This window comes from Lithobates pipiens, unplaced genomic scaffold (assembly GCF_037356315.1).
Source record: "Lithobates pipiens isolate NorthernLeopardFrog02 unplaced genomic scaffold, aLitPip1_a1.2 Scaffold_24, whole genome shotgun sequence".
Taxonomy (NCBI): Eukaryota; Metazoa; Chordata; class Amphibia; order Anura; family Ranidae; genus Lithobates; species Lithobates pipiens.
The window spans coordinates 23,411,804-23,435,755 of NW_027507786.1; the positions used below are offsets into that span (position 1 = coordinate 23,411,804).

General features: G+C 46.9%; 1 protein-coding gene across 4 annotated transcripts in view; it reads left to right on the forward strand.

Moving 5' to 3' along the window:
• Positions 1-19,233, forward strand: part of LOC143929727 (hemicentin-1-like) — a 77,591-nt gene extending 58,358 nt beyond the window's left edge. The window contains exons 9-13 of one of the 4 annotated variants that reach the window (XR_013262585.1): positions 1,111-1,416; positions 7,327-7,644; positions 14,321-14,353; positions 16,063-16,698; positions 16,879-19,233. Coding sequence is in view for 2 of the 4 variants with exons in the window: in XM_077453699.1 (XP_077309825.1) it covers positions 1,111-1,416; positions 7,327-7,644; positions 14,321-14,353; positions 16,063-16,355 (950 nt within the window). In the remaining 2 variants the exon portion in view is untranslated. Of the gene's footprint in view, positions 1-1,110; positions 1,417-7,326; positions 7,645-14,320; positions 14,354-16,062 lie in introns of all 4 variants that reach the window. The other 3 variants (XR_013262586.1, XM_077453699.1, XM_077453698.1) reach the window with 3 other exon arrangements.
• Positions 19,234-23,952: the final 4,719 nt, after the last annotated feature.

Below are 23,952 nucleotides of genomic sequence, written 5' to 3' on the forward strand. Positions count from 1 at the left end.
TGATTGGATAAATAATGATGGCAGAGCCACCAAGAGGGGAATAGCTGGGATAAGAGGAGGGCAGATGGGGGAAGTATATCCCGGGTCAGTACAGCTTTAAGTCTCTTTAATTTGGAAGAGGCGCCAGAGCTGGTTGCAGTAAGTGGTGTATATGCCCAGGACTCGGTAATAACCAGCAACCAATGTTGGTCTAAAGGTATGGAAGGAGGTGCAGCATTGTACTAACATGGAGTGACATCAACCACAAACTTCATATCAATGTAGCCGCAGCCGCTATGTTTTCCCAAGACAAATAGTTCTGTCAGAATTGGCGACCCGTCAGATTCGGTAAAGGAATACCTCAACCCCCATCTTGGTACACCCTGCATCCGGCCGCAGTAAGCCTGCAGTCATATGAGCTGGGTGTAACAAGATGTCCACTACCGCCTTCTGACTGCGGGCTTACTGTGCCCGAGGGCGGGGGGGGGGGGGGGGGTACCAAGATGGGCGTTGAGGTGTTCTGATGGAACGTCACTTCCTTTAACGAATCTGATGGGCCGCCGATTCTGATGGAATGGTTTGTCTTGGGAAAACAACTAGAGACTGATGTGACTGTGGAGGATAGGGGACATTAGAGTGTAAGCTCCTCTGTACAGAGACTGATGTGACTGTGGGGGGAGGGGACATTAGAGTGTAAGCTCCTCTGTACAGAGACTGATGTGACTGTGGGGGGGGGGACATTAAAGTGTAAGCTCCTCTGTACAGAGACTGATGTGACTGTGGGGGGAGGGGACATTAGAGTGTAAGCTCCTCTGTACAGAGACTGATGTGACTGTGGAGGATAGGGGACATTAGAGTGTAAGCTCCTCTGTACAGAGACTGATGTGACTGTGGGGGGAGGGGACATTAGAGTGTAAGCTCCTCTGTACAGAGACTGATGTGACTGTGGGGGGGGGGACATTAAAGTGTAAGCTCCTCTGTACAGAGACTGATGTGACTGTGGGGGGAGGGGACATTAGAGTGTAAGCTCCTATGTACAGAGACTGATGTAACTGTGGGGGGAGGGGACATTAGAGTGTAAGCTCCTCTGTACAGAGACTGATGTGACTATTTCATGTTCTTCCTCTGTAGGGTTCCCAGTGCTCAGTGAGATCTCCAGTGATCCCAGGAATCCAGACTATGGAAGATCTCTGACTCTGCACTGTGATCTGACCGGCTGTGATCCCGGAGACACCCCTGAGGTCACCTGGTCAGAGAGTGGAAGAGATCTGGGGAAAGGACAGCAGAGAGTGACCCGAGGCGGCGGGGGAGACGTTCTCTCCTGTTCTCTGACTATAACTCCTACAGCTCAGAATTATGGGAAAGTTTATTCCTGCAGGGTGAAGCACAAGGACATGAAAAATCCTATTGAGAAGAAAATACACCTGAGACTCCCAGGTAAGTAACTGTAATGAAAGCGATACTGTTTGATTCTTGCAGAGCTCAGAACTTTATATTATAATATCGAGGGATTTGGTGGGGGGGGGGGGGGGGGGTATTGGGGCAGCCGTTCACACCTCCTGGGACCAACCCAAACCAAAAAATGTTGTTTGGACTATACCGGTACTTTCAATTCAAAAAAGAGAAAAATAATAATTATTAAAGTTTACTAATATTTAATAAATACATAAAAGAACAAACAATACACAAAACATCATTATTAAAATCTTTGTACACCCCAATGTAATTGTTGTTTACAGATACTCAAAAAGAGTTCAGTTCTAGTGGTGTACAGGGTCTCCTCTACTAGTTTCGCGGAACACCCGCTTCTTCAGGAGGATATCGATATAAATTGTAATAAACAATATAAAGACCATTAACAATCAACCAGGTAATATATAGAAAAATCGAAACATCAATCGAATAGTAAGTATACATCATCACATAAGGGAAAGAAGGAAGTGAACTCACCCAAAATTATAGGGGTCCGTTCTCTTGTTATTTTTGAAAGCTACCTCTTTTTGAATTTTTATAATTTTGGGTGAGTTGACTTCCTTATTTCCCTTATGTGATGATGTATACTTACTATTCGATTGATGTTTCGATTTTTCTATATATTACCTGGTTGATATATCACATATTATGGGCCCAATTCACAAAGATGTAAGACAAGGATGAGGATCTTTATTTTAGCCAAGTGTCATTTTATTTCTTGGACTGAAATAACTGTCACTTTTGTTAAATGAACTGTCCTTATTCTGGTCTCTAAGCTTTATGAACTGAGCCTTATGTGTCCTTAAAACAAGGGGGATAAAACTATGCCAAGACCTAAAGATAATAATAAAAAATAAAAATACAAAATCAAAAACAAAATGAATATTAATAAAAATAAATAAATAAAAATTGAAGATCACAAGGCTGCTGCTGAACTGTGGGATACGCACACAATCAATGGAAGTACAAGAAAGAGCTGCGCCAAAAAGTAGCTTATAATAAAACAGCACTACATACATTATAAGTCTCTGACTTAAATTAAATTAATAAAGTTAATAAAAGTCCATGGCAAGGGGATCTTTGTGTTGAAAGCAAATCACTTAGCTTCAAAAAACGGACACACCGCAGTGATTCCACACATCTAACACTAATGTGCCCAGCCACCGACAAAAGAATGCACTTACCAGATGGTAAAGCGTAAGGAGCATTATGGTAAACCCAATCGCAACCTCTCGCCTACACCAGATGTCTTGCAATTCAGGGGCGACACTTCATATATTGTAGATCTTTACGATGCTCCGCACTCCCATTCACGCACAATGAATATGCTCAGAAAAAGAGAGAGAAGCTTCCCATAGTGTAAAATCATTAATACTCCTTTAATTATAAACGAAGATGCACTTACATAAGAAAAAAAAAATGTGATTGCGTAAATACAAGCCGGCCAACAAATCAGGAGCACGTCCTCCTCTCGTACAGCATAGTGACGTTACAGCGTGCCCTCCCAGACGCGTTTCAGCAGACGTGACGTTTTCAATGGGGAACGGGCACGCCGCAACGCACAACCATTAAATAGAGCTAGACCTCGTTCTGAGACGTAGAGGTCCGGCCAAAGACACCATCTTAGATATGGGCAAAGTCACTATCTTCCATAGCATACTATAAGGGCAAACCAGGACATCCTGTAACGGACGGGTTCTCCCTTATACTAATAAACAAATACTAAAAATTTAAACTACAATTTAAAAAGGACCTGGAGGATAATACAATATTAAAAAAAAACTTAAATCCCCAAAACCTGTGTTAATCTATACCAATAATTGTAATAGCTGAAAAAAACTTCCTATTACTATATTTATATTTCATATTATACCATTCCCCGTGAACATATAAAAAATGTGCTCATCATTTTAACCACTAATTTAATATACCTGAATACATATATGTTTTTATACTCTTGCCTCCTATAAATAAAAAAGAAAAAAAGAAAATAAATAAATAACTACAGATAAATTAATACTAGTAGTGATGAAATCTTGAATTCATTTTTCAATTATCAATATCTTAAAGCATTACATATTCTATGAAGAATTGTATATAAATATATATTATATATTCCATAAAGGAATGAATATATATATATATATATATATATATATATATATATATATATATATATATATATATATATATAAATAAATGCTGTTGTGATCGTGCTATTACTAGGAATAATGTAAAAATATTTGCAAAAAATCCAAAATTCATATCAATCAATATACTTCAAAAAGTCCCCCATAATTCCTACCCCTTCCCTCCCCCCTTATCCATCAAAAACTATCCCACTCCGAGCAGCCCATATAAGACCCTAAAAAATGTTATAACAAAAAATGTTATAACAAAAGATACAGACTCCACATACCTGTGGCCATTAAAAATGAATATACAAAAATATGTATATACAAAAAAAATGAATATACGAAAAATGTAATATAATATAAATACTCCACCAAAGTCCTAGCAGGGGCCTATAGACAAAGGCATTCCTGGGCATTCCCCAGACATTGTTGTTGCCTATAGACAAAGGCCTACCTCCATATCTCAGACAGAGTTTACAAATAAATCAAATAAATATACATATACATATACAGTAACAGTTTTACGAATTATCTATGAATGCGTTCACATCTGTGTCTATGTTGAGTCCATATGGAACATAAAACTTCAAACGGTGGATCCAAGTCATTTCTAACTTGGATATTTCTCTCACTAGCTCCCTCGCCAATGTGGTTTGAATTTATCGATACCCAAAAAAAAAGTCTTTGAAGGATCTTTGTTGTGTTTTAACAAATGATGTTTGGACACCGAATGCTTAGGGAACCCTGTCAATATATTTGTGATGTGTTCATTCAAACGCACCTGTAGTGGGCGCTTGGTATGTCCCACATATTGCAGTCCACACGGGCACTGTAACATGTAGACGACACCCGTTGTAGAACAGGTGATGCATGGTTTAATGATGTGGTCCCTCCGACTCACTGTAGAGGCAAACGTAGTGGTGCGCCTCTGGTTACATATGTTAAGAGAACAAACCCTACATTTTCCACACCTATAATAACCCGTTAGCTGGTCAAAGAAACCTCTACTCATCTTTGGCGGATCAATCACATTGGGTGCCAACTGATGTTTTAGGGAAGAAATACCCCTAAATATCACTTTAGGCCTGACAGGTAAAACATTTCTTAACACAGCATCATTGCTGACAATATGCCATTGTTCACCAAATGTTTTATGCTCTTATGCTGTAGAGAGTAGGTGGTAACAAAAGGGACATTTCCCTGAAAGGCATCATCATTTCTGGAGCCCCTTTCTCTCAACAGATCTGCTCTATCCATATTGGAGACAATCTCCAAAGTTTCAGATTTCCTTATTGGTAAGAATGGAAACCCAGGGGAATGGCTTCTACTACTTCTTCTTCTAAAGTGTTTGATGAGAAGTTACTTTGTAAAACACGGGCAACAAATTATTTTCTATTGTAGGGATCCTACCATAAGTCGGGGCATCTCTAGTCTAGATTTAGTGTTGCAGCTAGACTGTAGTCAGCATGAGCTCTGAATGTTTTTGTTTGTTGGTTCTCCCCAAGCTCAGGATATCGTTTGCTTCTGCCTGTTGGTGTTCTCCGGTAGAGAGAGCAATAAGAACCAGGATTGTGAATTGTGAAAACGTGTTTCACTCTAGAGTGTTTACTGCCAGTGATGTAGTTTGAGGAAGGAAATAAATATTTTGGGTGAATTTCTGGAAGGGTGTTTCGCCCCCCAAACTTTGCCTGGAGAAGATGTGAGTTCAGGATCCAGATTTTCCTCCTGGAAGTTGGTCTGTATCTTGGGGCCTGAGGGATATTTGCTGTTCTACTAGAGGGTGTATCTGGAGGTAGCAGAAAGGTGACCTACCGCCTGCATGGAACGTCTTAGGAGGAGGCGTCTGTGCTGAGATGGAGGTATACACGGCTTCCAGTGCTCTCCACGGGCCAGCTGTATACTTTACTAGAAGAGAAGTCTGGAGCTGTACTTTTGCTTGTATCTGGTGGGAGAAGATTAGCTCCAGGAAGCACTTTAAGGATGAAGACAACTCACTGGCATTCATATAAGGATTTCCTATCCATTTCTTACATCAGGTTTTTCATCCCAGTGATTATTCATCATTCCACTTTCAATACCACAAAACACAATCGTGGGAGCCCAGTGTTCTCGATGAATGCCGGGCTCCCGCAATTGCTCATGACACGCGAGAACAAGGATCTGTGTTTATCTGTGTTCACAGAGATCCCTGTTCTCTGAGGGGAGAAGAGACTGATCGCATCGGCTCCGGGGGCCAAAAAAGGAAGCGACGTAACATGGCGGCAATTCACGCAGCCAAGCCATGTTGCGGCAGTACAACTGCTTAAGGGGGACACTTTGTATATTGTAGTCCTCTAGCCTGGTGCAATTATGCCATAAATGACAAAATTGGCATTTAGGGACTTATATAACCCATCTAGGGTGGTGACAGCTGGTGAAATGTAAGAAAGAATTTCCTGATGTAGGCTTAGTATAGCTTTTGGCTGTGACAAGTCCAAAAAACAGAGAGTTGGTGTTTATCTCTGAAGTGACAGAGAGGCCAAAGGTGTTTGCGTTGCAATATGATACGAATCCCTGTACGGAATGGAGAGGGCCATCCCAGATGATGAAAATATCATTGATGTAACGCCCATGGAAGACCTCGTGAGATACAAATGGGTTGTGTTCCCAGATACGCCTGGTCTCCCATAGGCGGGGGATTCCAGGTCCATGTTATCTGTCTCCCTCCACATCTGCCGGCAGCTTGGTTGTAGAGTTGGGCTTCCCTTGTGTATAGCATGATCTTCCCTTCACCCAGCATCAGACAGGTTCTCTTCATCTACACTGACTTTAGCTGGTTAGACATGTTGGAGGCAGGGCTGGTGCAAGGATTTTTCACACCCTAGGCGAAAGCTCGTTTTGCTGCCCCCCCCCCCTGGCACCAACCCCTAACTCCACCTCCTTTATCCTGCCCATGTATCCCCCACCTTTTTAATGAAGTGCCCATCAAATGTACCCCACCAGCGCCCATCAAATGTAGCCTCACCAGCACCCATCAATGCAGCCTCACCAGCACCCATCAAATGCAGACTACCAGCGCCCATCAATGAATGTCTGCTTGCTTTCATTCATTCGGGAGTTGGGACACAGACATAGTCCTCCTCCACCACAGCTGTGCCTCTGACGCTATGTGCGAATGGAGCGGCGGCTGCCTGCTGATGCTGAGACTTAGTTGCACGCGGCAGAGATTATAGAGTAGGAACACCAGTGGCCTGACACCCTAGGCAGCAGTGTGCCCTAGACGGCTGCCTAGTTTGCCTAGTGGTATCACCGGCCCTGGTTGGAGCAATGATGGAGCTCACAGGGGTTTATAACATTGTCCTCCTTCTGCTGGATGATGAATATTCAGCACAGGGAGGGCAGTGAAGGCTTCCATAGTACAGTGATGTATGAAGTGTACACTTCTGTGTCCAGTATTACTTCTCTGCTGAGATTTCTGAGGATCCATTGAAGTCGGTGAGAATTCCAGAAAGTTCTGTGTTTGTGGTGACACAGATGGGGCTGTAAATGGTGAACTTTTTTTCCGGATTCCCGGGGACACAGCTCCTCTCCGGGAAGATTTCCTCTATCTGTTCTGATGAATGGACTTTATCCTTCTATGATATGTGATTGCGGTCATGTAGTGTCTCTGATGCCGGGACTCTTCTAACCTTCCATCGTATCTCTCATTCTACACTCCATACACAGAATAACTCACATCTCATTGTATTTATCATTACAGAGAAACAGCCCACATTATCTGACATCATTGTCCAACCAACGAGAGTGACAGCCAATCAGGAGGCCTCATTCCAAGTAACAATATCAGGATACTCCTCCCGAGATCTACAAATAAAATGGTATAAGGAGTTCAGCACGTTCCCCCAATCTGAGGTGACGATATCGGATCCAGAGATCGGATTGGACAGTCTGTATAAATCTTCCACCACGCTGACCTTCACCCCGAAGACGAGTGATGATAAATTGTCCCTCCGGTGTGAGGTGACACACAGTCAGTCCAAGACCGTCCGAGAGAAGAAATATACTCTGCACCTGACAGGTGAGGACCCCGTGTATTCTTCATATGTATGATGTGTTCATATGTCATTCATTAGATGAGTCCACAGGGGGCACCCCATGTACATCCCATCACCCTCAGCCCAGAGGGGGCGCTCCATGTACATCCCATCACCCTCAGACCAGAGGGGGCGCTCCATGTACATCCCATCACCCTCAGACCAGAGGGGGCGCTCCATGTACATCCCATCACCCTCAGACCAGAGGGGGCGCTCCATGTACATCCCATCACCCTCAGCCCAGAGGGGGCGCTCCATGTACATCCCATCACCCTCAGACCAGAGGGGGCGCTCCGTGTACATCCCATCACCCTCAGACCAGAGGGGGCGCTCCGTGTACATCCCATCACCCTCAGACCAGAGGGGGCGCTCCATGTACATCCCATCACCCTCAGACCAGAGGGGGCGCTCCATGTACGTCCCATCACACTCAGCCAATAGGATTAGGTGGAGGATTCCTAAACACAAATGTCTGGCTGGACGGAATGCAGACAGGAGGAGAACAGTGCTGGTCGTGACGCTTATCACAGGAGGGAGTTATAGTAATTGAGAAAGGTGACCTGTACTGTGGAAGCAGAGGACACAGGACAGGTCATCAGCCCTCTTTCATCTCCCTGCAAATGATCTTTTCTCCATTACTGGAGGAGGTGGCCATCTTGGTAGAGCAGTAGGGTTTTGCTTCCTCATGCCAGAGCTGCCCCCCTAGAAATATAGGTTTTCTGTTGACTGAAGGGGTAATAATAGAGTTGGAGGAAATACAGATCCACAAGATGGATGAATCAGGGAGATCCTTGCACTGTAGCTCCTCAAGTGCAGCTTCCCCTCCAGCATGGAGAACAATGAGCAGCATAGTAATGACATTTCCAAATCTGGTGAGACTGCAGATATACAGCTATGAGTCTTTGGAACAGGAGTAGAAATATGTCACAGCAACAAATACCATAACATTAGCAGCGCTAAAATAATCCAAACGTCTTAGGATTTGTTAAACGTTCACTTAAATAGTTAAATAACTATGAAGTCCACTTTATATATAAAATGAGGCAGATGTAAATGTAGGATTGTCCATCCCAGAAAAAAATGTTACAGATAATAATTCAAAACAATCGCCTCCTCCATACTGCACATGTTGCAATCCCTCTGGGAAATACACTTACCAGATGATACTGGGTTATACGCCTATCTGTCAGTGGATGATCTCTGCTCACTGCATACACTCCATCAGAAGATACTGGGTTATACACTTGATTTGCAATGCTTGCTCGTGACAAGCAGAGAACAAAAATACACATAGCGTAATCCAGTACTAAAAGGTATTTATGATAGGTTTCCTTAAGATTGCACACTTACAATGTAATTAAAAAAATAAGAGCATGTAACAACAATGTATCGCAAGTCGATATCTCCTGACTACCTCTCACCGCTCCTGCGCCCAGGGCTTGACCACGCAGAAACCTACCTCATCGCCTTTCCTGCTTGCCTTACCTGGGAACACTGCAGGAGCGGTGAGAGGTAGTCAGGAGATATCGACTTGCGATACATTGTTGTTACATGCTCTTATTTTTTATTACATTGTAAGTGAGCAATCTTAAGCAAACCTATAATAAATACCTTTTAGTGCTGGATTGTATATCGTTGTTCTCTGCTTGTGATGAGCAAGCATCTAGAGCAGGCATGTCCAAAGTCCGGCCCGCGGGCCAATTGCGGCCCGCGGTCCGGTTTTGAACGGCCCGCCTGGTTGTTTAAACATATATATCTTTTGTGGCCCCCGGCGATCTCCCAGCGCCGGGGCCACAAAATATGTATAGTCAAGCTGCCTCGGAGGGAGGAGGCGGGACGAGTGCCGTGCACACAGGAGGAGAACTTCCTGTTTACACGGCAGCTGTAATAGGAAGTCCCGTCTCTGCCATTGGACGACTGTGCTGTCCATCAAAGGAGGCGGGACTTTCTCTTAAAGAGGCCATTGTGTAAACAGGAGATTCTCCTGTAAGATGTCTTTGGCGCTCGTCCTGCCCTCCATGGCTGCACTGATGGTAATGGTGGCTGCATTCCTGGCAATTGCAATTGTGGAGCTGCATTCCTGGCAATGGTGAGTGAATTACTAGCAATGGTGGCTGCATTCCTGGCAATGATGGCTGCATTCCTGGCAATGGTGGGTGAAATTCCTGGCAATGGTGGGTGAAATTCCTGGCAATGGTGGGTGAAATTCCTGGCAATGGTGGCTGCATTTCTAGCAATGGTGGCTGCATTTCTGGCATTGGTGGATGCATTCCTGGCAATGGTGGCAGCATTCCCGGCAATGGTGGCAGCATTCCAGGCAATGGTGAGTGAATTCCTGGCATTGGCGGGTGAATCCCTGGCAATGGTGGGTGCATTCCTGGCAATGGTGGGTGCATTCCTATCAATGGTGGGTGCATTCCTGGCAATGGTGGGTGCATTCCTGGCAATGGTGCCTGCATTCCCGGCAATGGTCAGTGAATTGCTGGCAATGGTGGCATTCCCGGCAATGGTGGCTGCATTCCCGGCAATGGTGGCTGCATTCCTGGCAATGGTGGCTGCATTCCCGGCAATGGTGGCTGCATTCCCGGCAATGGGGAGTGAATCCCTGGCAATGGCGGGTGAATCCCTGGCAATGGTGGCTGCATTCCTGGCAATGGTGGCTGCATTCCCAGCAATGGTGAGTGAATCCCTGGCAATGGCGGGTGAATCCCTGGCAATGGTGGCTACATTCCCGGCAATGGTGGCTGCATTCCCAGCAATGGTGGCTGCATTCCCGGCAATGGTGAGTGAATTCTCTGGCAATGGTGGCTGCATTCCCGGCAATGGTGGCTGCATTCCCGGCAATGGTGAGTGAATCCCTGGCAATGGCGGGTGAATCCCTGGCAATGGTGGCTGCATTCCTGGCAATGGTGGCTGCATTCCCGGCAATGGTGGCTGCATTCCCGGCAATGGTGGCTGCATTCCCGGCAATGGTGGCTGCATTCCCGGCAATGGTGAGTGAATCCCTGGCAATGGCGGGTGAATCCCTGGCAATGGTGGCAGCATTCCCTGCAATGGTGAGTGAATTCCCAGCAATGGTGAGTGAATTCCCGGCAATGGTGGGTGAATTCCCTGGCAATGGTGGGTGAATTCCCTGGCAATGGTGGGTGAATTCCCTGGCAATGGTGGGTGCATCCCTGGCAATGGTGGCCGCTGCATTCCTAGCAATTGTGGGTCTGCAGATAGACACTGATCCTTGTTTTGCTTCACAGTTCTTTATTTAAAATTTTAAGTTTTTTTTTCCTGAAGTTTTCTTAAAGTGAAGGTGCGTGTTATACGTCAATAAATATGGTGTATCCAAATAATACACTTGAGCTCATCTATTCACCACACACAGCCACAAAGGCAAGAGAATTATTGTGGGGAAGTGTATTAGTGCTTGGATGGACACGCTTAGACCGAATTTTAATGGTTCAAAGAATGTCAGGCAAAATGGTCGGCCCTCGCGCATGTTCAGTTCATCAAATCTGGCCCTCTTTGAAAAAAGTTTGGACATCCCTGATCTAGAGGGATTACATGCAGAGAGCTGACAACACCCATTGCAAGTCATGTGTATAACCCAGTATCTTCCGATGGAGTGTATACAGTGAGCAGACATCATCCATTGTCAGATAGGCGTATAACCCAGTATTATCTGGTAAGTGTATTTCCCAGGGGGATTGCAACACGTGTTTTGAATTATTATCTGCAACATTTTTTTCTGTGATGGACAATCCTACATTTATATCTGCCTCATTTTATATATAACATGGATTTCATACTTATTTAACTATTTGAGTGAACTTTTAACAAATCCTAAAACGTTTGGATTATTTTAGCGCTGCTAATGTTATGGTATTTGTTGCTGTGACATATTTCTACTTTAGTGTTTTATTATTATTATAGTAGCTGCTTTTGTTATTTTAACCACTTGCTTACTGGGCACTTAAACCCCCCTCAGTCCCAGACCAATTTTCAGCTTTCAGCGCTGATGCACTTTGAGTGACAATTACGCGGTCATACAACACTGTACCCAAATGAAATTTTTATCATTTTTTCCCACAAATAGAGCTTTCTTTTGGTGGTATTTAGTTACAGCTCGGAGTTTTATTTTTTGCTAAACAAACAAAAAAAGATGCAAAAAAAAAAAAATCATGTTTTAATAGTTTGTTATAAAATTTTGCAAACGGGTCATTTTTCTCCTTCATTGAAGTGCGCTGATTAGGCGGCACTGATAGGCTGCACTGGTGGGCACTGATGGGCTGCATTGGTGGGCACTGATGGGCTGCATTGGTGGGCACTGATAGGCTGCACCGGTGGGCACTGATAGGCATAGTTAAGGCGGCACTAATAGGCACAGATAAGGCGGCACCGATGGGAACATATAAGGCGGCACTGATGGGCAAAGATGGGCACAGATAAGATGGCACGGATGGGTGGCACGGATAAGTGGCATGGATGGGTGGCACGGATGGGCACTGATAGGTACCACAGATAGATGGGACTGATGGGCACTGATAGGTGGCACTGATAGGTGCCTCTGATAGGTGGCACTGCTGGGCACTGATGGGCGGCACTGCTGGGCACTGATGGGCGGCACTGGGGTGCAGCACCTTTAAGGCAGATTGGGTGGCACTGTGGGTGGCACTGTGGGCACTATGGGCACTGACGGGGGGCACTTACTTTTGCTTTTATTTTACTTCAGGATGGCACTGCGGGAGGCAGGTGGGCACAGGCAGGTGGCAGGTGGTCCCTTGTATTGATGGCCGTGATCGGGGACTAATGTCCCGATCACGGCCGCCGGTGATCGGCTTTTTTTTTCTCTCCTCGCGCTGTCAGCGCGAGGAGGAATAATAGCCGATTACCGGCTCCGTTCTATCACATGATCAGCTGTCATTGGCTGACAGCTGATCACGTGATAAGGGGTCGGGATCGACCCCTTACACGGATCGGTGATCAGGCGAGTCTCACGGACTCGCCGATCACAGAGCGCGCCGCGCGCGCCCCTCAGGGGGCGCGCAGGCCGCTCGTAACCGGGACGACGTCAATAGACGTAGTCCCGGAAATGTAGGTCCGCGCTAATGCCGTCATTTGGCAATAGCGCGGATCTGAAGTGGTTAAAGTGACAACTTTCCATGAGCGCTGAGGGAGAGATAACAACTGAGTGTTGAATTAATTCTCATTTTTCTGCTATGGAACAGGAAATGTTCTGTTGTTTTGTAACCACTTGCTTACTGGGCACTTAAACCCCCCTCAGTCCCAGACCAATTTTCAGCTTTCAGCACTGATGCACTTTGAATGACAATTGCGCGGTCATACAACACTGTACCCAAATGACATTTTTATCATTTTTTTCCCACAAATAGAGATTTCTTTTGGTGGTATTTAGTTACAGCTCGGAGTTTTATTTTTTGCTAAACAAACAAAAAAAGATGCAAAAAAAAAAAAAATGTTTAATAGTTTGTTATAAAATTTTGCAAACAGGTCATTTTTCTCCTTCATTGAAGTGCGCTGATGATGAGGCGGCACTGATAGGCTGCACTGGTGGGCACTGATAGGCTGCATTGGTGGGCACTGATAGGCATAGTTAAGGCGGCACTAATAGGCACAGATTAGGTGGCACCGATAGGCACAGATAAGGCGGCACTGATAGGCAAAGATGGGCACAGATAAGGTGGCACGGATGGGTGGCACGGATGGGTGGCACTAAGGGGCACTGATAGGTACCACTGATAGATGGGACTGATGGGCACTGATAGGTGGCACTGCTGGGCACTGATGGGCACTGGTAGATGACACTGATGGGCACGGATATGTGGCACTGGGGTGCAGCACCGTTGTTGAGGCAGATTGTGGGCACTGCTGGGTGGCACTGTGGGTGGCACTGTGGGCACTGTGGGTGGCACTGTGGGCACTGCTGGGTGGCACTGACGGGGGGCACTTATGTTTTATTAAGGTGGCACTGGCAGGTGGGCACTGGCAGGGCTGGCTGTGATCGGCTCTTTTTTTTTCTCCTCGCGCTTTGAGCGCAAGGAGGAATAATAGCCGATTACTGGCTCCGTTGCATCACATGATCAGCTGTCATTGGCTGACAGCTGATCACGTGATAAGGGGTCGGGATCGACCCCTTGCTTGGATCAGTGATCAGACGAGTCTCATAGACTCGCCGATCACAGAGCGTGCCGCGCGCGCCCCTCAGGGGGCACGCAGGCCGCTCGTGCACGGGACGACGTCAATAGACGTAGACCCGGCAAAGGAGGTCCGCGCTGTAGCCGTCATTCGGCTATAGCGCGGGTCTCAAGTGGTTAAAGAGGAATTCAAGACAAAAGGTTGATTTCTCAGGGTATTGCTTAGAATTAACATTTCTAAACACTCCCTATAAAACAGCAAATCTTCATCTTTGAGTTCAGGACCTCATTGTGATGTCATTGTGCCCCCAGACTGTGGCCGGCCTGCTCCTCCCCCCATACATGAAGCAGCACTGTGTACACTGAGAACAGTGCGGGGGGATGGGATTTTTGGGGGTGCTGATTTGAGCTCTCCTATTTTTATGGATCCAATTATGAATATATTGACATTTAATGATCTTTGTGTAATAATTGGATTTATTTTATATTGGTAAATATTTCTCTTGTTTTATAGGAGATTCTTGGAAGGCGGAAGAAACAAAAACCGGTAAGAATGATTTATAAAATCATCCTAGGAGTCGTTTTTTTTTTCGTTTTTTTTTTTCCTTTCTTGTTCATTGAGGGACACAGAATTCATGTGGGTTATACTGCCACCTACATGAGGATTTTGACACCAGCCTGAAATAGCCCCTCCCACTCCCAGCATGCCTCAGTTTTTTGCTTGTTTCCTAGGAGGATGGACTTTCTCTAATGAGAAAAGTTTAAAGGGTAGATCCACTTTCGTGGGAAGAAAAAAAAAATAGCCAATAAAGAAAAAATAATATAGCGTATACAACTGCGACACAAGTCTTATTGTAATTTAATTTTATTTACAAAAATACCTTTTTCCTTTTCAATCTGCAGCTGTAGTAATTTTCTGAAAATGCAATATGGCCGCCTGGAGGTGTTCTGTACACAGAACGTCCCCCAGATATGTCATTTAATGCTGATGTGATTGGCTCACCGATTTTCTCAGAAGTCTGCACTAAGCTGCAAGTTAGATTTCAGGCATCCTCTTCAACAAAAATGTAATTTTTGGTGAGATACTCCCAATAGACACAAGTCAATGCCCTGCCACCGCCCCTGCATCCTCCTCTTCTCAGGTCCTTCTTCTGTGCTCCTGGCCCCTCCCGAGTGCCCCCACAACAAGGAGCTTCCTATGGGGGCACCCAAGCAAAGTCACAGCTCCGTGTGTCCATTCAGTCACAGAGCTGCGACCCGGCCCCTCCCCTTCTCTCTCCTGATTGGCTATCTGACTTTGATTGACAGCAGCGGGAGCCAATGGCCCTGCTGCTGTGTCTCAGCCGAACAGGAGGGAGAATCTCAGATGCAGATGGCCGAGACACTCGTGGACAGAGAGGGACCTCAGGTAAGTATTAGGGGGGAGGGGGGGGCTGCTACACACAGAAGGCTTTTTATTTTAATGCATAGAATGCACCTTCTGCCTTTACAATGACTTTAAGTGAGCCCGTTCTTACTCATACAATGCAAACCAATAAGTTCCCTTAACAACCCCCCTCCCCCTCCCTCAGCAGGCCATGTTCACTTTTTTTGTCAATAAAGTTTTTATTGTAAGATCGAGAATAGTAACAGTTGCACAAGTATAATAACATTGTAAATTCAACCTTAAGTATAATATAACATAACATAACTTTAGATCACTTATTGCTAATAATCATTAGGATGACTGCCGGACCTGTTTTGTGTCATTAGTCCACTAGCGTTATAAGTTTTAATATACGATACCCATCCATAAGGTAGATAGTTTGTATATTACTAAATAGATTGTTACATAAATATAGTTATTTGGCATACCCTCTATATATGTGTAGGTTGTTTAAGGCATAAAATGAAATAGGAAAGGTATCAGACCCAAGAGAGGGTGAGATTAGAGACCATACTCACCTTCCCTCCCCCGCTCAGCTGCCAGCTGCAGGAGAAGCCATATAAGCCTAGAGTCCTTCAAGTCGTAATATACACTCTCCCCATGTGACAGCTCTGGTACATGCTGATTGGCCCAGCACTGCCACATGGGGTGAGTCACATGCTCCTCCATACCTGGAAGTACAGGTTGTCTTCAGCCTCTGGTGGGCAGTGAAGTAAAGGTGAGTATGTGTGGTGGGGGAGGAGGGGATTGAAGAGAAGCTGAGTATGGTATCTGATGTCAGACACATCATGGCTGGCTCGCCAATAATGACAATGTTCTTCCCTCCACAGGACCAGAGAAGAAGTTCCAAATACGGGAGATTAAATGTGTGACGGAGCGCCCCCGGGTGGGTGAGGAGGTGACTCTCATGGCGTACATTGAAGAATGTTCGGCAGACAGTGCGGAGTTCACCTGGTATACAGGAATGTTTCCTATTGATGGAGAAATAGAGAACAGACAGGACGGTACAGACTGTACATCCACCATCACCTTCACACCGGAGGACTCGGAGTGTTCAATCAAATTGGAGGTGTTTTATAATTATCAGACTGTAGAGGAATTCTTCACACTGCCACTGGTGTGAGGAAGAGATCCGAGGAGGGACTCATATCTTCTCATTAATGGAGGTCATCTGATCATATGAGGAGGAGATCCGAGGAGGGGCTCATATCTTCCTATTAATGGAGGTCATCTGACCATATGAGGAGGAGATCGGAGGAGGGACTCATATCTTCCCATTAATGGAGGTCATGTGACCATATGAGGAGGAGATCCGAGGAGGGGCTCATATCTTCCCATTAATGGTGGTCATCTGACCATATGAGGAGGAGATCCGAGGAGGGGCTCATATCTTCCCATTAATGGTGGTCATCTGACCATATGAGGAGGAGATCCGAGGAGGGGCTCATATCTTCCTATTAATGGAGGTCATCTGACCATATGAGGAGGAGATCGGAGGAGGGAATCGTATCTTCACATTAATGGAGGTCATGTGACCATATGAGGAGGAGATCCGAGGAGGGAATCGTATCTTCACATTAATGGAGGTCATGTGACCATATGAGGAGGAAATCTGAGGAGGGGCTCGTATCTTCCCATTAATGGAGGTCATCTGACCATATAAGTGACAGTATTGAAGCCAGAGGATCAGTATGAGAGAATGAGGAGTCATTGGATCTCTCTGGGGATCTGATGGATATTCAGTGAGGACATCTTCTGTATCGTTATTATGGCACTTCAGTGTAATGACCGGATTACATTTTATATCACTTCTGTACATATGAAAACTTTCTCTGCTGGTTATCTGAGTGTCAGAGAATGTGGCTGAATGGTGAAATCAGGCTGTCAGAGTTTCCTCCCCCAGGAGCCCCACAGTCAGGACACCCCATAATGTATATAGAGCTCAGCTCCTCCCACACATTATATAATGTATATAGAGCTCAGCTCCTCCCACACATTCTATAATGTATATAGAGCTCAGCTCCTCCCACACATTCTATAATGTATATAGAGCTCAGCTCCTCCCACACATTCTATAATGTATATAGAGCTCAGCTCCTCCCACACATTATATAATGTATATAGAGCTCAGCTCCTCCCACACATTATATAATGTATATAGTGCTCAGCTCCTCCCACACATTATATAATGTATATAGAGCTCAGCTCCTCCCACACATTATATAATGTATATAGAGCTCAGCTCCTCCCACACATTATATAATGCATATAGAGCTCAGCTCCTCCCACACATTATATAATGCATATAGAGCTCAGCTCCTCCCACACATTATATAATGCATATAGAGCTCAGCTCCTCCCACACATTATATAATGTATATAGAGCTCAGCTCCTCCCACACATTATATAATGTATATAGAGCTCAGCTCCTCCCACACATTATATAAAGTATAAAGAGCTCAGCCCCTCCCACACATTATATAATGTATAAAGCGCTCAGCCCCTCCCACACAGTATATAATGTACAGTATATAAAGCTCAGCTCTGTCTGGCTCCTCCCACACATGACTAGAAGATCTGGGAGGTGATGGCGGTTGCAGGAATTGGGGGTTCAGGACGGGTCGGAACTTTCTATGCTGAACCCAGATTTGTATTATAGAACTTCCCGGCTTTGGTTTGCCCAGCAGACGTGTAAAGACACCTGGAGGGATCTGCAGACTATCGCATACAACTCGCAGAACATTACTGACATGACAGGTTCTCTTCACCAGACCTGACCTATAGACTTACAATGGGAAATCTGAAGGGCCTGGTATGGATTTTGAGGGGGGCCCCCATGCCATTTTTATTTTTTTGGCGTGGGGTTCCCCTTAATATCCATACCATCAGGTCTGGTATGGAATTTCGGGGGACCCCCACGCATTTTTTTCTTCATTTTTTTCTTCATTTTTTTCTTCATTTTTTTCTTAATCCTAACATGACCTTTGTACAAATAGCCTTAAAAAAACCCATAGAAGTGAACCAGCGCAAAAAATAAAGTTGGGAGGTGCGCCTGTTCAACTTGTGCAAATGAATCTACATGACTTGACATTTACTAAGATTTTGCCAGCGCAGTGAACCAGAGCACTTGAACGTGCGCAAATGCCTCTTGCGCATGCGCAGTGCATAAATTGACATTGCGCAGTTCCGAGTGTATTTGCAGGCGTAGCGGGCTTGCTCAGAGGAAGTTAATTTTCCGGTCTATTTTGGGCATATTTGTTACTTGGACAGTCATATCTATACTTCCTCCCATCCCCCCCATCATATTCCCACTTCCAGCTTAATTCTGAGTTGAAGATGCCGTGCGCCAGGTCTATAGCGGCGCACAGATCGCGGCCACCCGTGTGTTGGCATACTCATAGTAAGTGGGGATTGCACTGTGTTACAGGCGGAAATGCTTTGTGAATACAACAATGGCCGTTGCGCGTCAGCGTGCGCCGCAACTCATGGCGTAAATGCTTTGTAAATCAGCCCCAATGTTCCATCAGACCAATCATATTGATGGGTTTTTCTAAAGATGGCAGCTGTGGTTTCCCTTTAAAGCTGAACTCAATTTAGATATCACAAGGATGTATATTTGTCTCATTAAAATCCTCCTGTAATCTCCTGCACAGCAGCACTCAGACGGGGAGAGGGAGGGGCATCGGCGGGATCCAATCAGATGTGCTGCAGTGAACACGAGGTGTGACCTTTTATCATTGTGATGCTGCCCCTTCATTATCCAATCAGCAGGCTGGGGGTGTGTTCTGACCAGGTTATCCTGCTATAGATGCATTGATGGTTGAAGATCTGGCTGTGTTGTCTGGTAGGGTGGCGGAATCATAGAACTGAAGAAGGGGTCCTGCGAGGCTCTGAGGCATTTCACTTATGGTGTCATCCTCTGGTAAACATGAATAAACTATGGACATTTGTAAAAACATAGTTACATCGTCAAAGATCAATAAAGACACCAGTCCATCTAGTTCAACCTCTGTGTGTGTGTTTGCTAAGATGCCCATCTAAGGGTTTCTGAAACTTTCCACACTTCCCACTGACACCACCGATTGTGGAAGGGAGTTCCATATCCTTTCCACTCTGACAGTAAAGAACCCGGTTTACAGTTAAACCACTTCTCATCCAATTTCACTGAGTCGCCCGTGTCTATTTACACTCTCTGAGACTGAATAGTTTTCTTTCTACACTGGAATTGGCGTTGAGGTATACCCTCTCTCAGCGTCTCTTCTCCAGGGAGAAGAAGTTTCATGTTTTAAGATTTTCCTCGGAAGTGAGATCCTTCATCCCCCTTAACTGAGGTCCCAGCCATCCCCCATAACTGAGGTCCTCCATCCCCCATAACTGAGGTCCCGGCCATCCCCCATAACTGAGGTCCTCCATCCCCCCATAACTGAAGTCCTCCATCCCCCATAACTGAGGTCCCAGCCATCCCCCATAACTGAGGTCCTCCATCCCCCATAACTGAGGTCCTCCATCCCCCATAACTGAGGTCCTCCATCCCCCATAACTGATGTCCCGGCCATCCCCCATAACTGAGATCCTCCATCCCCCCATAACTTAGGTCCCGGCCATCCCCCATAACTGAGGTCCCGGCCATCCCCCATAACTGAGGTCCCGGCCATCCCCCATAACTGAGGTCCTCCATCCCCATAACTGAGATCCTCCATCCCCCATAACTGAGGTCCTGGCCATCCCCCATAACTGAGATGCTCCATCCCCTATAACTGAGGTCCTCCATCCCCTATAACTGAGGTCCCGGCCATCCCCCATAACTGAGGTCCCGGCCATCCCCCATAACTGAGGTCCCAGCCATCCCCCATAACTTAGATTCTCCATCCCCTATAACTGAGGTCCCGGCCATCCCCCATAACTGAGGTCCTGGCCATCCCCATAACTGAGATCCTCCATCCCCCATAACTGAGATGCTCCATCCCCTATAACTGAGGTCCTCCATCCCCATAACTGAGATCCTCCATCCCCCATAACTGAGGTCCTGGCCATCCCCCATAACTGAGATCCTCCATCCCCCTATAACTGAGGTCCCGGCCATCCCCCATAACTGAGGTCCTGGCCATCCCCCATAACTTAGATTCTCCATCCCCTATAACTGAGGTCCCGGCCATCCCCCATAACTGAGGTCCTGGCCATCCCCATAACTGAGATCCTCCATCCCCCATAACTGAGGTCCCAGCCATCCCCCATAACTGAGATGCTCCATCCCCTATAACTGAGGTCCTCCATCCCCATAACTGAGATCCTCCATCCCCCATAACTGAGGTCCTGGCCATCCCCCATAACTGAGATCCTCCATCCCCCTATAACTGAGGTCCCGGCCATCCCCCATAACTGAGGTCCCGGCCATCCCCATAACTGAGATCCTCCATCCCCCATAACTGAGGTCCTGGCCATCCCCCATAACTGAGATCCTCCATTCCCTATAACTGAGGTCCTGGCCATCCCCCATAACTGAGATCCTCCATCCCCCATAACTGAGGTCCTGGCCATCCCCCATAACTGAGATCCCCCATCCCCTATAACTGAGGTCCTGGCCATCCCCCATAACTGAGGTCCTCCATCCCCCATAACTGATGTCCCGGCCATCCCCCATAACTGAGATCCTCCATCCCCCCATAACTTAGGTCCCGGCCATCCCCCATAACTGAGGTCCCGGCCATCCCCCATAACTGAGGTCCTCCATCCCCATAACTGAGATCCTCCATCCCCCATAACTGAGGTCCTGGCCATCCCCCATAACTGAGGTCCTCCATCCCCATAACTGAGATCCTCCATCCCCCATAACTGAGGTCCCGGCCATCCCCCATAACTGAGGTCCTCCATCCCCATAACTGAGATCCTCCATCCCCCATAACTGAGGTCCTGGCCATCCCCCATAACTGAGATGCTCCATCCCCTATAACTGAGGTCCTCCATCCCCTATAACTGAGGTCCTCCATCCCCTATAACTGAGGTCCCGGCCATCCCCCATAACTGAGGTCCCGGCCATCCCCCATAACTGAGGTCCCAGCCATCCCCCATAACTTAGATTCTCCATCCCCTATAACTGAGGTCCCGGCCATCCCCCATAACTGAGGTCCTGGCCATCCCCATAACTGAGATCCTCCATCCCCCATAACTGAGGTCCCAGCCATCCCCCATAACTGAGATGCTCCATCCCCTATAACTGAGGTCCTCCATCCCCATAACTGAGATCCTCCATCCCCCATAACTGAGGTCCTGGCCATCCCCCATAACTGAGATCCTCCATCCCCCTATAACTGAGGTCCCGGCCATCCCCCATAACTGAGGTCCCGGCCATCCCCATAACTGAGATCCTCCATCCCCCATAACTGAGGTCCTGGCCATCCCCCATAACTGAGATCCTCCATTCCCTATAACTGAGGTCCTGGCCATCCCCCATAACTGAGATCCTCCATCCCCCATAACTGAGGTCCTGGCCACCCCCCATAACTGAGATCCCCCATCCCCTATAACTGAGGTCCTGGCCATCCCCCATAACTGAGATCCCCCATCCCCTATAACTGAGGTCCTGGCCATCCCCCATAACTGAGGTCCTCCATCCCCCATAACTGAGGTCCCGGCCATCCCCCATAACTGAGGTCCCGGCCATCCCCCATAACAGGTCCTGGCCATCCCCCATAACTGAGGTCCCGGCCATCCCCCATAACTAAGGTCCTGGCCATCCCCATAACTGAGATCCTCCATCCCCCCATAACTGAGGTCCCAGCCATCCCCCATAACTGAGATCCTCCATCCCCTATAACTGAGGTCCCGGCCATCCCCCATAACTGAGATCCTCCATCCCCCCATAACTGAGGTCCCAGCCATCCCCCATAACTGAGATCCTCCATCCCCCCATAACTGAGGTCCCGGCCATCCCCCATAACTGAGATCCTCCATCCCCCATAACTGAGGTCCCGGCCATCCCCCATAACTGAGATCCTCCATCCCCCATAACTGAGGTCCCAGCCATCCCCCATAACTGACATACTCCATCCCCTATAACTGAGGTCCTGGCCACCCCCCATAACTGAGATCCTCCATCCCCTAAAACTGAGGTCCTGGCCATCCCCCATAACTGAGGTCTTCCATCCCCCATAACTGAGGTCCCGGCCATCCCCCATAACTGAGGTCCTCCACCCCCATAACTGAGGTCCTGGCCATCCCCCATAACTGAGGTCCTCCATCCCCCATAACTGAGGTCCTGGCCATCCCCCATAACTGAGGTCCTCCAACCCCATAACTGAGGTCCCGGCCATCCCCCATAACTGAGGTCCCGGCCATCCCCCTAACTGAGATCCTCCATCCCCCATAACCGAGGTCCCGGCCATCCCCCATAACTGAGCTCCTCCATCCCCCATAACTGAGGTCCCGGCCATCCCCCATAACTGAGAACCTCCATCCTCCATAATTGAGGTCCCGGCCATCCCCCATAACTGAGATCCTCCATCCCCCATAACTGAGGTCCCGGCCATCCCCCATAACTGAGATCCTCCATCCCCCATAACTGAGATCTTCGATCCCCCATAACTGATCTCCTCCATCCCCCATAACTGAGATCCTCCATCCCCCATAACTGAGGTCCTCCATCCCCCATAACTGAGATCCTCCATCCCCCATAACTGAGGTCCCAGCCATACCCCATAACTGAGGTCCTCCACCCCCCCATAACTGAGATTTTCCATCCCCCATAACTGAGGTCCCGGCCATCCCCCATAACTGAGATCCTCCATCCCCCATAACTGAGGTCCTCCATCCCCCATAACTGTATTCCTCCATACCCCATAACTGAGATCCTCCATCCTATTAGCTTTGTTGCCTTGTCTGAACTCTCTAGTTCCAACACATCCTTCCTGAGGATCGGTGACCAGAACTCCAGATGTAGCCGGACCAGAGTCAAGTAAGGTTGTAGAATTATTGTTTTATCCAACACACTCCCCCCCCCCCCCAATAGGTTCCTGAAACAAGTTTTCCATCCATGTAAAAACCCTATGGTCCATGCCGACAGACTTCAGTTTGTAGATTAAGCGTTTATGGGGGACTGCAGCAGATGCTTTTGCAAAATCCAGATACACAACATCCGCAGACCTTCACTTATCTAGATGGCAGCTCACTTCCTCATAGAATGTTAACAGCTTGGTTTGCCAAGAATGATCCTTCATAAACCCGTGCTGTTTACTACTAATGATAATGTTTTCATCAGTAAATTCTGAGATATAATCCCTTATCACCCCCTCCAATAGTTTACATACTATCGATGTTAGACTGACTGGCTGGTAGTTTCCAGGAATATATCTCTAATTTAAATATTGTTGCCATGTTGGCTTTTTCAGGCCAAAAAGAATTTAAAAAACAAGGCAGGATCCTGATGACCAAAAGTCTCACTGGTCCAATCAAGTAACAGGTGTACCCACTCACCCAGACCAGGGTGGGGTTCCCTTTTAGAACAGGACAGGTAGCCCAAAATAGGACAGGGTGGGAGAAAGGAGAACCCAAAAGTTGTCCTTAGCTCCGGGAACTGACAGCGGTATGCATGCCCACGAGCTCTGCCACACCACACCACTTCAACCGCACGTGCCAATCAACTCAAATCAACCAGTAATGTGAAGGTAAACAATGAAGTATAAAGATAGGACTGAGGGGGTCCTGGGAAACCTCTATAGTATCT